Here is a 14,542-nt window from a genome sequence, read left to right on the forward strand (position 1 = left end):
AACCACTACATCAACCATGCAGGATGGGCCTTTTATTTAGCTTTAAAAGGCTCATATTATACCATATTTCTCCAAGTGAACCTAGGTCCCTGGTGTCCTAATGAACTTTGGTCAAAATACCTTAAGGATGAAGCACCACAGCAGTTCAATCACTCTGTCAAAACAGCCCTGTTCAGAACGCTCGCTTTTGAGTGCCTGTCTCTTTAAATATGCAAATGAGACACAGGAAATTAGGTCAGCGTCACTGAGGCTCCGGAAGCTAACAGCAGTTAGCATTTGGAAAAGCCATCATTTGCCGACTCTAGCCGTCAAAATTGCCGTCATATATAAAATGTTAATCCTCTGAGGCTGGAAGTTTGTGTAGAACTCTGTGCTGCACTGTGCAGACAAGAATAGAACACTTCGCCGACTTCCACTCTTCCAGATACTGTTGCCCTCACCTGCACTCTCGTGTTTTTTAGGGACAAATCCCAAAGTCCCAAATATAAGTATTAGAATGATTCAAGAGTTGATTTTGTATAATATGTCCCCTTTTAATTCCTTTAAAAGTCATTGCAAGATTTTTAGAAAAGCTACCACAAAATCAGACAAAAATAGCCGATGAAATCCTGGAGGAGGTGAACCAGAGACACTGTGAAGTAACAGGTGCCCAAAAAAAGAAATCATGAAATCTAGGTATCTGTAAGCGAGTGAGAGAACGTTTTGGTGTCGTGCTCTGACACGAGATCATTCGCAGCATCTGTTGCGTCGGCGCAGAGTCGACGACCTGCCTTATGTTACGAATGTGTCGGGTTTTCAAACAAAATTGCAGCCTGGAATTCAAGCATGAGAGGGGAATAAAAAAATAAAACAAAAACCCAGCGCGCTGTCGATGTTAGCGGTTGATCTTTGAGACGCGGTGACGCGGTTTGTATCACAGCGAGTCGACGTCTTCCTCAGACTCCGAACAGCTGGACCTCTGTGTCCTTGTTTTCTTCATGTTAAATCTGGACGGGCTCCTCATTATCATGCTTATTACAGCTACTGTATGTTGTTACGGCGAGAGGAAAATTTCATTTGCTGCGTTTGACAGCAGTGATTGATGGGCTGTTGTTCTCTACTGTGTGATACTGAGCAGGTGCAGGTACACACACACACTTTTTTTGTGTGTGTTTGTCGTGGTGCCTGGTGCTGTAAAGCTGTTGTGTGGTGTTGTTGGTGCAGGGGTGGGGAGGGGGGTTGTTGTGCGGCTCACGTTGCTCGGACAGGAGGAGGGGGGCTTGGTGTAGGTGTAGGTTGCCAGACCCCAAAAAAAGCCACCAGTGTCTTCTACACGTGGGGTGAAGGAGGTCTGATCTGTGGCCTCCACCAGAGCACCGTCCGTCACTTTATAACCCGCCGACGTCTGGACATCCAGCATGGGGAAAGGGGTGAGTCTGCTGAGTTTGTCGATTACTTTTCATGATTAAAACAAGATTTCTGATTGTTTTAACTTCTTGAATGTGAACGTGTTCTTCGTTTCTTTGCTCCACAAAACGAAAATCAACGAAAATCAACAAAGGAAATCATTAAAACTCCATCGTTTTGGTTTGTGGACAAAAAAACAAGACATTCGAGAACATCGTCATTTCCTGGTTTTGACAAACACTGATCGACGTTATTTCACATTTTCGGACATTTTATGGACCAAACCATTAACCGATTACGAAAATAACATAGTATAATATGTTGTTTTTGTCAAATTTTGGACGACATAGTAAAGTATGTCGTTTTTGTCAAATTTGGCCCAAATTTTTTTTTCAAAAAATGTTGGACGACATAGTAAAGTATGTTGTTTTCGTCAAATTTGGGCCAAATTTTTTCTTTTTCGAAAAAACTTTGCATGACATACTATAGGATGTCGTTTTTGTCAAATTTTGGACCAAAATTCCAAAAAAAATGTTGGACGACATAGTATAGTATGTCGTTTTTGTCAAATTTTGGACCAAAATGTGGACGACATAGTATAGTATGTCAATTTCATCAAATTTGGACCAAATTTTTTCTTTTTCGAAAAATGTTCCACCACATAGTATAGTATGTTGTTTTCGTCATATTTGGACCAAATTTTTTCTTTTATAAAAATTTTGCACAACATACTATAGGATGTCGTTTTTGTCAAATTTTGGACCTAAATTTTTTCAAAAAATGTTGGACGACATAGTACAGTATGTCGTTTTTGTCAAATTTTGGATGACATAGTATAGTATGTTGTTTTTGTCAAATTTTGGACCAAAATTTTTTCTCAAAAAATGTTGGACGACATAGTATAGTATGTCAATTTAATCAAATTTGGACCAAATTTTTTCTTTTTCGAAAAATGTTGCACCACATAGTATAGTATGTTGTTTTTGTCAAATTTTGGACCAAAACATTTTTTTACGTTAGTTGCAGCTCTGGTGTACAGTTACAGGACTTGCATGATAGAAAAACTTCCCTGGATGTGGCCGATTCCTCTCCGAGCGCAGCTGTGTTGTTGTTGTTTTTTTTCCAAAGACAGTAAGGATGATGGCTTTCCTCCCTCGATAGGTTTTCCGTCGTTTATTTGTGTAATTACGTAATTTTTGTTTTTATCCCCTTCCATCGTCGCTGATTCCATTTACCTTTATGGAGGAGGACAGGCTGGTAATTGTCCTCACACACAGCGGGAGGAAAATTGCTATGCCAGACACATTTCAGGCACTCCACCGACTCCATGCTCTCGCTCTCTTTGGCTCACTTTTTGATTACTCTTTCCCTTGCCCTGTCACTCGCTCACACACACACACACACACACGCACACACGCACACACGCACACACACTCTCTCTCCTCTCAATCTCTTTGTGTTGCTTTTCCTTGCACTGACGCGAGCACACGTGCTGCTGAGGAGAGACTGACATCGGCAGATGATTTCCATGATGCACCGTTCTCCCATCTGTGCGTGACACACGCACACTTTCGCGCTCGCCGCAAATGTGGGAAAAGAAAAGCAACATTTCCTCTTCCGTTTTGCGAGGAGTGAAATTAAAGCGGACCTAGACCGGAAGTTCCAATTAACGCTGTTTTTTTTTGTGTGTATCTGCGTCATTACCTTGTTTATGAAGCCCTGAAGGTTCAAAACAAACAGTTCAGCCACTGCTGAGAACGCTGTGTTTTATTGTAATCTCGGGCTCAGCGAGATCTCTGAAAAAACCCGGTCCGGTTACGTAAACAGCAGTTCAGATCCTCCTGCTCCGGGCGCTAGTCGGGTACATCCGGTTGCGTACATTGAACCGCAGAAGAAGAATAACGTCCGTTGTGGAGGTGTTTCACGAGCGACAGTGTCTTCTGACTCTGGGTCAAAGTCATAAAAGGGACTGCGGCGGGGAGTTGTGAAGATTGTTTAAACAATGTTTTGATAATGAGTAGCAGTGCATCCACCGTTCCAGAGGGGGGCGCTGCGCTTCTTAGGGCTGGTGTGCTGATTAAATCACTTCCGGGTATACTGGCCAATCACAACACACTCTGTCTTCTGGGTGTGAGAGAGTTGAGTCTGAAATATCGCTGCTGGGGAACAGCGTCAGAAAAGAGGATTTCTATCGGCTCGTTTACAGCAACTAGGAGGTTTTTGACCATAAAAACAAGTTAATGTATGTAAGTAGACCTCCATAACTAACATATATGTGCAACAGGACCACTCTATGTCACCTTTAAACAAAAGTCAATTTTTCACAATTGTAATATGTGGGTGATGAGAGTGAAAAAGAGCAAGTCATGTGACTTTTTTTTCCCCAACCACTTACTTTCTGTGGGGAGTTTCAGGACAGGACAGTCGCCCGCGGGCCTGATGTATGCTAATTGCTCTCTTTTCCTTCAGCGTGGAGCCGAGAACGGAGGCAAGAGGAGGAAGAAGGACAGAGATTTGGATGAGCTGAAGAAGGAAGTGGCCTTGGTGAGAAAAACAAGCTGTCAACCGCTCCAACCCACACTCACTCTGCGCAGTGATTGATTCCATAGCTGCTGCTGCTGCTGCTGCTCCTGAGCCGTTCTCACAGAGTGCTACACAAAAGTCACCGGGTTATTTAACACGAGGCCATAAATGAAAACAGTGGCCCCGTAAACACACACACAAACGGCAAATCCGACCAGCTCCGCGTCGTCACTTTTGGACGAGCTCTCTCGGCGCGGCTGTCCTATTCTTTCTGTTCCAGCGCGCTTCTGCCTGCTCGTGTCTTTGTACTCTCAGAGATACTGAATAATTTGTGGGCCACCAGCAGCGCTGTGCCGAGTTTTTTTTGTCTTGTGCAGAGCTGTAGCTCTTTGAGGTGCTGTCAAAAAAAAAAGAAGCTCAGAGCTCAGCGATGCACATGAAGACTGGCGTATGTTTCGCCGGCATCGCTTGTCAATTACCGAGTCGGTCTGCGAGCGATTAAAGACGAAACGCTTCCTCGCGTGTCGACCATTTTGGGGTGATTTGTGATTAAGTGATCCGTCTGTCTTGTGAACAACGTCCTCATTTTGGCGATTTCCTACACCGCCGCTATCACCACCCACCCACCCACCCCCTCGAACAAATCCTTCAAACAGCTGCTAGACAATGCATGATCAATATTGGGTGTAAGGGGCTTATAAACAAAGCTTAACAAGCAAACTGTTTTGTGAACACTCAGGCGAGTTGTTGATGGCGGCCGAATTACGAGGAGAGACAATTCACCGTGGTCCACTGGGGCCAATACAGGTGAACTCACCCCTCCATTATTGGTGACTGAAGGAGGAGGCTTGTGTTGTAAAGTAAAGTAAAAGATAAAATAAAAACAAAAGTTTGGGCTCACCTATACACTATTCATGTGTTTTCCATTAAAAGTCACACTTTTATTCATCAAAAGAGTTGCAAAATGAATAGAAAATATAGTCAAGACATTGACAATATTAGAAATAATGATTTTTAGAACCAGCAAAACAGTTTTCAGCTGTGCTAACATCATTGCACAAGGGTTTTCTAATCATCCAATAACCTTCTAACGCGATTAGCAAACACAATGTACCATTAGAACACTGGAAATAGGCCTCTATACACCTATGTACATATTCCATTAAAACCAGACATTTGCAGCTAGAATAGTCGTTTACCACATTAACATTATAGAGTGTATTTCTGATTCATTTAATGTTATATTCATTGAAAAAAAAGTGATTTTCCTTCAAAAATAAGGATATTTCTAAGTGACCCCAAACTTTTGAATGATAGTGTATATGATCAAGGTGTTAAAAAAGCTTTAGGGTAGCTTTTCCATGATCCAAAACTAATTACCAATTCATAACAGGCTGTTTTGTCGGCCGTCTGCACCTGTGCGGCCTCGCAGGTTGAGGAAAAACAAATTCATGTTCCTCATGACGCAGCGTTCTCATGCTGCAGACAGTTTATTCTGGTTGGTCGAACTAAATGTTCTCATAAACGTTATAATTGAGAAGTTTGGACTTATTTTTTTTGTAGCAAAAAGGCCAGTTTGACTCGAGTCTGACTTAAAGGTGCCATACGTAAGAATGTGGCCAAAAAAGGTTACTAAACTCAAATAACTCAAAAAATACTGAGGTCTTTTAGGTTTCGTTTTCTCCGCCATTGTAGCTCAGACGTAACTGGCAACCCCGTGGTTGCTCGGCAGCTGAGACTCTACTGAGTGCAATGATTGGTAGACGCGGTAGGTGGCGCCACATGCCAAAACATGATTTCAAAACAGAAACATGATTTGCAGTCTGCCCAAGATTTTATTTAAACGTGAATATTTTGGCTGTACTGTTGTTGTTGGTGAGTTCAGTTTGATATTAGGAGGATTTTATGGCCAGATTTATTACATAATGCACATTTAAGGCACAATTTGTGCTATATGTTACCAACACTAACGTTGACATAGACTCGAGTAAAAATGACACAACTTGTGCAATATTGACGTTTTTCTCAAACAACACGGGGATGTCTGCTTTGGCCGTGTTGCGTACAAACCTGGCAACCGAGCGATACCGAGACTACGTGAAGTTTCATTCGACATTATGCTATTTTAAGGCAGTTAACGTCTTGGTGGGTCAAAAGTGTGACTAATATTTGAAATTCATGAAATCTAGGCCTAATGTCAGTATTCTAGGCTCTGTAGTTGTATTTATTTTCATTTTATTGATATTTCATATACGACTTTGACTTGTACCTTGCTTGATTCTTGAAGGTTAATAATAATCCACGAGCGATGGAGAGAAAGGTGTTGTTTTTCCACCGCCGCATCCTTCGTGATCTTATTTGAACGTCCCTTAATACGCTTCCCTTTATAGTCGCAGTCGAAAACTGCTCCAGTTCAGAAACAGAGAACGGTGAAACGCAAAGCTATCGTCACACTCGCCAAAATCGCTTTAAAGTAATTTCGCCGGCTTAAGTCAAGTTACTTTGATTCTGTCTTTACTGTTCCACTAACCCTACAAAAAGCAACATCTTATCCCTGCAGGACGACCACAAAATAACTCTGGACGATTTGGGGAAGCGCTACGGTGTGGACCTCACACAGGTAAGCACACACACACACACGCGCACACACTCATTTTCACTCATTCAACAGAAGGTAGAATATCACATATAGAGATGTAATCTCTGCTCGCCCTGAAAACCAGAACGCAGCATATACCCGGCTTCACCTTGAGCCTTCTTCATCTTTAATCCCTCAATCACACAAACACACATTTTGATACACAAGCTCCTCAAATCTCATATAATACAGGCAGACACCGGTACACATCACAGGAGTCTTTATGCCGCGAGCGCAACTTACAACGTGTGACATTGCAGGAATTTAAACTGATTGTATCTCCTTAACAGCGGTAAAAAAAGAAAAAAAAAACATAGAACAAGCTGTGAAAGCTGAATAAAAACCTTAATATATCATGTATTTTTTTCATTAAGCATGAAACTGTGCATGTTCAATAAAGTCCAATCCGGCCGTTGTGTGTCTGAGCTTCACACGCTTAATTTCACGTGTGCCGTTAAATCGTCCAGACAGGAATACTCAATGTTGCCCAACTGCAGTGAAAATAGCTTTTTAAGCCACGGTAAAAAAAATGGCTCCTTTGTGTCGTAACACACTTCCCAGCACAGACTCGGCGGAGATACGTCATTCCTGAATTTTTTTTTTTTTTTTTCACTCGTTTCACTTTTCCTCAGGGCTTGACCAATGCCAGAGCGGCGGAGATCCTGGCCAGGGACGGTCCAAACTCCCTGACTCCTCCGCCCACCACCCCCGAGTGGGTCAAGTTCTGCCGTCAGCTGTTCGGCGGCTTCTCCATCCTGCTGTGGATCGGCGCCGTCCTCTGCTTCCTGGCCTTCAGCATCCAGGTGGCCATGGAGGACGAGCCGCCCAATGACAACGTGAGAAAATGCTTGTAAACGATGCACGTATATTATACAGTGTACTCGATGTCGAATATTTCATTATAATCCCGTAATTATTACATTTTTTTTTTTACATTCACACGCAAACAAAACACTTTTTAAAGCCATTTTTATGGAGTTTTTACTGAATCAAGTTCCTGGTTCTAGTAACTGAAAGACAGTTCCATTCGTCAGGGAGATAGAAATTGGCCGCATTTTTTGTGTTGTGTTTTTTTTCCCGGGTTCTTAGAGTTCCTCCCAAAAACAGTCCAAAAACATGCACATTTTGGGGTTTCTGCAAATTGGACGCTCTAAATTGACTGTGTTGTTTGTCTGTGTGGCCCTGTGATGGACTGACAGTCTGTCCAGGCGATCCTTAGGAGGATAAAGCAGTAAATGTAGCTTTAAATGCTTCTCATGCAGCTTCTATGTACTAAACGAGCATCTTTACAAAACAAAAAAACCCCAGATATGAAAATATAACAATCGTTCTTGTAATATATGACAATATTATAGATGGTTTTGCTCCTAATGAACGGGTGAAACAGCTTCTTCAACAACGACACATTATCAAGACATTATCAACATATCATCTACATATAACATTACAGTCAATACAATTTTCATTTATGCCCTAGTCTTAGTCTACACTCTTAGAAATAAAAGTGCCAAGTAGAACCATATAAGGTTCTTCGGCTTGTCCTCATAGGAGAACCCTTTTTCGCTCCAGGTAGAACCTGGTTCCACCTGGAATCCTTTTGAAGGGTTAAACCAAGAACCCTTTTAAATGCCTCTATTCAGGAAAGGGGTTTTAAAGGGTTCTCTGGATCAAAAATGGTTCTTACTGGAACCATTTCTTCAGGAAAGGGTTTTTCAGAAGCAAATGGTTCCAGGTAGAACCTCAGCCCTTGTAGAAGAACCCTTTTGGAACCCTTAGTTCTCAGAGTGTATAGAAACTATCCATCCATCCATTTTCTACCACTTTATCCTCCACATGAGGGCCATGGGTGGTGCAATCCCAGCTGACATAGGGCGATAGGTGGGGTCACACTCAGATCGTCAGTCCATTACAGGGACACAGAAACAAACAACCATCCACTCTCACACCTACAGTCATTTTAGAGTCCAGTTTGCCTAATCTCCATGTTTTTGGACTGTGGGAGAAAACCCCTGCACACACAGGAAGAACATGCTAACTCCATGCACAAAGGTCCTTTTTCTGACCGTGTTGAAAACCTGGGTCTTCCTGCTGCAAAGGCAAGAGCGCTAACCACTACGCCAACCGTGTGGCCCTCTATAGTTACCAGACGGGTCAAAATTCTTAATTTACTTATATTACTTTATATAGGCCTGTACTTAGCCCAGATTTATTCTTAATCTCCTCCTCCGAATGTCGCCGTGCGTGGCAGCACAGCTGGGAAAATGTGAGCCAAGCAGATTAAGAAAGACGAGGAAAAAGGAAAAATAAACTTCATTTTTTCGTTGTTATAATCTGTTCTTATTAGTGCAGACTTCCAAATGTGTACCGATAAGAACTCCGTGCTTCACCTCCCTCAGAGGAGGGTGGTGGTGGTTGTTCGGCTGCCACTGACTCTGGCATCGGCTCTGTCGTTTGTGTGCGGTTCTGCGCCTCGTGGCAGCGCCGCGAGTCGTTATGCAATCGACATTCAATGCTCTCGAGAGCTCAGACGGCATTAACCTCTTATGTAGACATACAGAGACGTACGGGAGATAGATACACACACACACACACGCACATATGCACACATGTAATAACCCTAATCTCCCCATGATTTAATCTCCACGTTCAGTACCCAGTATGTACAGCTGGATGCTCTAGCGAGCTACTTCAAAGCGCCGACTGCCTGCAGCTTTGGCACTTTGAGCCTCTGCATAATGCACGAGCGTTTATTTGAGATGAAAATCCGCCCTAACAAGACTGAACACACATCACTGTTGTCTTCATCTCAAACCTGGTCTGCGTCGTTATTTACCGAGCTGAACGGTTTAGCCCGTCGGAGCGTCGTTAAACCTTTAAACTGCAGATGTGAAAGAATCCAGATTATAATTGAAATATGACGTGACACTGTGCGATTGACAACTGGAACCCGTGGATTCACACAGTGGACACGTGTGATGTGTCTTGTTATTGTGCTAAAACACCTCAAAGGAATCAGCAGCAGCAGAACAGTTCACTCTTAGAAATAAAAGTGCTAAGCAGAACCATATAAGGTTCTTTGGCTTGTCCTCATAGGAGAACCCTTTTTGGCTCCAGGTAGAACCTTTTTTTATAAAGGTTCCACCTGGAACCCTTTTGGAGGGTTCCACCAAGAACCCTTTTAAAACACTTTATTCAGGAAAGGGGTTTTAAAGGGTTCTCTGGATCAAAATGGTTCTTACTGGAACCATTAGTGCTACCAAGAACCCTTGAAAAAAACATTTCTTTGGGGAAAGGGTTTTTCAGAAACAAATGGTTCCAGGTAGAACGTCAGCCCTTGTAGAAGGACACTTTTGGAACCCTTATTTCTAAGAGTGTAGAACAATCACTCATACACACACTCACTCACTGAAACATGTCAAGGGAAAGCTATAAGATAATCCCTAAGAATGTAAAAGTTAAACATTTCCAATCCTTGCTCTTCCAAATGTGCTCACTGTACACTCTTAGAAATAAGGGTTCCAAAATGGTCCTTCTACAAGAGCTGAGGTTCTACCTGGAACCATTTGCTTCTGAAAAAAAACATATAACATTACAGTCAATACCATTTTCATTTATGTCCTAGTCTTAGTCGACACTCTTAGAAATAAAAGTGCTAAGTAGAACCATATAAGGTTCTTCGGCTTGTCCTCATAGGAGAACCCTTTTTGGCTCCAGGTAGAACCTGGTTCCACCTGGAACCCTTTTAAAGCCCTTTATTCAGGAAAGGGGTTTTAAAGGGTTGATCCAAAGAACCCTTTAAAACCCCTTTCCTGAATAAACTGTTATAAATGGGTTCTAGGGGGAACCCTCCAAATGGGTTCCAGGTGGAACCTTTATAAATAGGTTCTGCCTGGAGCCAAAATAAATGTGTAAAATAACCAAACATTCTCCACATGTTCTTCAGTGAGAGCAGTATATTATTCCATGTTTACATTACTGAGAGTAAAAAGATGATTGCAGGAACTCAGGAATAGTCTCATAAAAACCCTAAAATCCAGATTAAACCACCAGTACACCATATGTGGCTCCTCATTCATATACAGTAAAAGTGCAAGTCTTCAAAGTGCAGCTGCAGAGTTTCTTGGTGGCCTCACGAATCAAAGCCCTCAGTTCTCAGTGTTCTGAGTTTGGGAGACAGCTGTTCACTTGGACTAACATGGAATGAACCATCCGCGATAACAAGAGCAGACACTAGAATTCAACACCAAGATGCCTCTTTTTTTCCCCCATCTAAAACTCCCACTGCGACTGAGAACTTTCTTTTTTTTTTTTTAGCTCTTAACTCCTCTCTCACACTCTACTCTTTTTAAAAACCAGTATAAAGCTTTTAAATCCTCATTTCATATGCTCAAACATGCATTACATCACCCGAACCTAAGTGGATAATGACACGGCCTCTCCTCTCCTCTGGCCGTGGCTCTGATTGCAGTTGTACCTGGGCGTGGTGTTGGCGGCCGTGGTGATCATCACCGGCTGTTTCTCCTACTTCCAAGAGGCCAAGAGCTCCCGCATCATGGACTCCTTCAAAAAAATGGTGCCCCAGGTGAGTCGACGCAGTCGACGTTTGGTACGGTGGCCTAGAGCTGTCAGGCCAAATACTGTTGGGGCTTTTGTATTTGTGTTGTGGCTTTTGTGTTTGTGTTGTGGCTTTTGTGTTTGTGTTGTGGCTTTTGTGTTTGTGTTGTGGCTTTTGTGTTTGTGTTGTGGCTTTTGTGTTTGTGTTGTGGCTTTTGTGTTTGTGGTGTGGCTTTTGTATTTGTGTTGTGGCTTTTGTGTTTGTGTTGTGGCTTTTGTGTTTGTGTTGTGGCTTTTGTATTTGTGTTGTGGCTTTTGTGTTTGTGGTGTGGCTTTTGTATTTGTGTTGTGGCTTTTGTATTTGTGGTGTGGCTTTTGTGTTTGTGGTGTGGCTTTTGTATTTGTGTTGTGGCTTTTGTATTTGTGTTGTGGCTTGTGTGTTTGTGGTGTGGCTTTTGTATTTGTGTTGTGGCTTTTGTATTTGTGTTGTGGCTTTTGTATTTGTGTTGTGGCGTTTGTATTTGTGTTGTGGCTTTTGTAAATGTGTTGTGGCTTTTGTATTTGTGTTGTGGCTTTTGTGTTTGTGTTGTGGCTTTTGTATTTGTGTTGTGGCTTTTGTATTTGTGTTGTGGCGTTTGTGTTTGTGTTGTGGCTTTTGTATTTGTGTTGTGGCGTTTGTATTTGGCCTGACACCTCTGGGCCACCGTAGTTTGGAGTGTAGTCGAAGTGCTTTTCTCAATCAATAAGCCGTCCCTCAAGTCGGGCTTACACACTCACTTGAGTGGAAACCTAATAAGCTTGCACAAAAGGATGAATAAATGTTTGAGACGACTTCAGATTGCGAGTGTGTTTGCATTAAAAAAGTCCTCTCACGTTTTTCACCTCTGGCACTTTGATTGCCTAATTCTTTAATCTGTGTCGGCTCTTCTCACTGCTCCCTCCTCGTGCCTCCTTTTTTCTCCCTAACTGTCTTTTTACACTCACTTCCCTCTCTGTATATCTGCCTTTCATTTACCTCTACACCTGCTGGCTCCCTCTTTTTTTTTTTTTTTTTAATCCCTCTCCCATCGCTTGCTCTGACTAAACCCTCTCTCTGTTTCCACGCTCACACGCTCTCCCCCCCCACCACCACCACCACCACACGCTCCCTTCTCCCCCTTCTCACTTTCTTTTTTCTCCATGCCAGCAAGCGTTGGTGATACGGGAGGGGGAGAAGATGCAGATCAATGCCGAGTTTGTGGTGCTGGGAGATCTGGTGGAGATCAAAGGGGGAGACCGCATCCCAGCTGACCTTCGAGTGATCTCCTCCAGCGGATGCAAGGTAGGGGAGGAGTGATGGTCTCATCCCTGGGGAGGCTGCAGTTGTCGGTGTGGGATTACAGGAGCTCCGTTAACTTTGCTCTACACTCTGTCTTTCTTTCTTTCTTCAGTCAGGTCTGATAGTATTGCATGACATGATGAAAGATATACACATAGTGATACGTTTTTGTCAAAGACAACCAAGCGGAGGCAAAAATCGACAAAACGTATATGCACTGCAGATTTAAGTTCATCAATTATTATCATTATTATTATTATTATTATTATTATTTATGATATATATTACAGTTTCCCTACAAGGAAAAAAAGACAGGAAGTGCCACTCTTAATAACCCACACTTTCTTTTGCTTTCTTTCTTTGCTGCCACTGTATACACACAGGGAGCGTCTGTGTGTCAGTCACTTCTGATAGTATTGCATGACAGACATAGAAATAGTGATACTTTTTTGTCAAAGACAACCAAGCAGAGGCAAAAATCAAAAAAAAAAAATGATATATTGTTTGTCTGTCTGTCTGTTAATAACATAACTAAGTCACGGATGGATTTGGATGAAATTTCAACATCCAACACATTCAGGAAATGTCCGCAATGGGACCAGGAACAAGTGATTAAATTTTGGGCGTGATCCGTAGACGCCATCACTATTTCTATCGCTATTTTGTGGAGGTCTGCGCTCTCTGAGTGCTTTCCTAGTTATTATTATTATTATTAATAATATATTATTTCCCTACAAGGATAAATAGGAAAAAAGACGGGTAGTGCCACTTCTAATAATCCACACTTTCTTTTGCGCTGCCACTGTATACACACAAATGCTCCGTCAGTCAGGTCTGATAGTATTGCATGACAGGATAAAAGACATGAAAATAGTGATATGCTTTTGTCAAAGATGACCAAGCGGAGGCAAAAATCGACAAAATGTATGCACTGCAGCTTTAAGTTGATCAATTATTATTATTATTATTATTATTATTAATAATGCTATAGTATGGTTTCCCTACATGGAATAAAAGGAAAAAAGACAAGAAGTGCCACTCTTAATAACCCACACTTTTTCTTTCTTTTGCGCTACCATTGTATACACACAAAAGCTCCGTCAGTCAGGTCTGATAGTATTGCATGACATGGTGAAAGACATACAAATAGTGATACTTTTTGGTAAACGACGACAAGCACAGGCAAAAATCAACAAAACTTATTCACTGCAGCTTTAACTCGATCAATTATTATTATTATTATTATTATTATTGGTGTTGTTATTATTTATGCTATATTACGATTAAAGGAAAAAAGACAGGAAGTGCCACTCCTAACCCACAGCCCCAACACCAAAAAAAAAAACATATTTAAATAGATAAATATAATTACAGATGAACACCGATCATCATTTTCAGACATGGATATTCAAAAATCCAATCATCCCGAGCAGATGAAGAAAACAATAATCATGCTGATCAAAAATTTCTTTTTTCAAATCAAAATTTCTGCTGGTTTTTAATTAAAAAAGATGGGCCGAGTTCCTAATTTTCTAGTTTATTGGCTCCATTTCCCCGACAACATCGCCGATTCCATCTTCCCGCCTCCTCGTCTGCACGTTTAAGTTACAGCTGAGGCTGATGGGATCGACCTCAGATCATTGGTCATGAAGAAAAACTTGGCCCGCTGAAATGTAATTACAAATCCCCCCCGCAGATGTGAATGTTTGTTGGTAAAATTTCATGGCAACTTTGTCCAAAAGGCTGGTGAGACGTTTGCCAAGAAAGAAAAAACCCTCACAAATGTCCACCAGTGACAGAAAATGTCAGGGACTCACCACTCAGTGGGATTTATAGGATCATCAAAGTCTGATCAAACATTTGTGCCAAAGCATCTTGTAAATGTGGAGATATTTCACTGAGCTACTGGCGACCGAGTGGATATTTGTCGAGATAATTAAGTCTGGACAAAAGTGGACCAACGGGCCCACTCATCTATTTTGCCTTCCCCTTGAGCTCCAGCTAAAAAAAAACATTAAAAAAGAACAACAACACTTCATAAAGATCAACTTTATAACCACTCTTCTTTTATATGTAGATATTTTGTTGCTGTCGGCCGGATTCATGTCAACAAACAAAACCTG

The 14,542-nt window shown here is 41.9% G+C and overlaps 1 protein-coding gene across 3 annotated transcripts in view; it reads left to right on the top strand.

The window, feature by feature from the left end:
• The first annotated feature begins 1,279 nt into the window (after positions 1-1,279).
• The window catches only part of atp1a2a (ATPase Na+/K+ transporting subunit alpha 2a), a 66,460-nt gene continuing 53,197 nt past the window's right edge, over positions 1,280-14,542 (top strand). For all 3 annotated transcript variants that reach the window (XM_083890163.1, XM_083890165.1, XM_083890164.1), the window contains exons 1-6: positions 1,280-1,409; positions 3,856-3,930; positions 6,470-6,529; positions 7,180-7,383; positions 11,016-11,129; positions 12,288-12,422. In XM_083890163.1, the coding sequence (XP_083746289.1) occupies positions 1,398-1,409; positions 3,856-3,930; positions 6,470-6,529; positions 7,180-7,383; positions 11,016-11,129; positions 12,288-12,422 (600 nt within the window). In that variant the 5' untranslated portion in view covers positions 1,280-1,397. The remainder of the gene's footprint in view (positions 1,410-3,855; positions 3,931-6,469; positions 6,530-7,179; positions 7,384-11,015; positions 11,130-12,287; positions 12,423-14,542) is intronic.

This window comes from Microchirus variegatus, assembly GCF_963457635.1.
Source record: "Microchirus variegatus genome assembly, chromosome: 5".
NCBI classification, from domain to species: Eukaryota; Metazoa; Chordata; class Actinopteri; order Pleuronectiformes; family Soleidae; genus Microchirus; species Microchirus variegatus.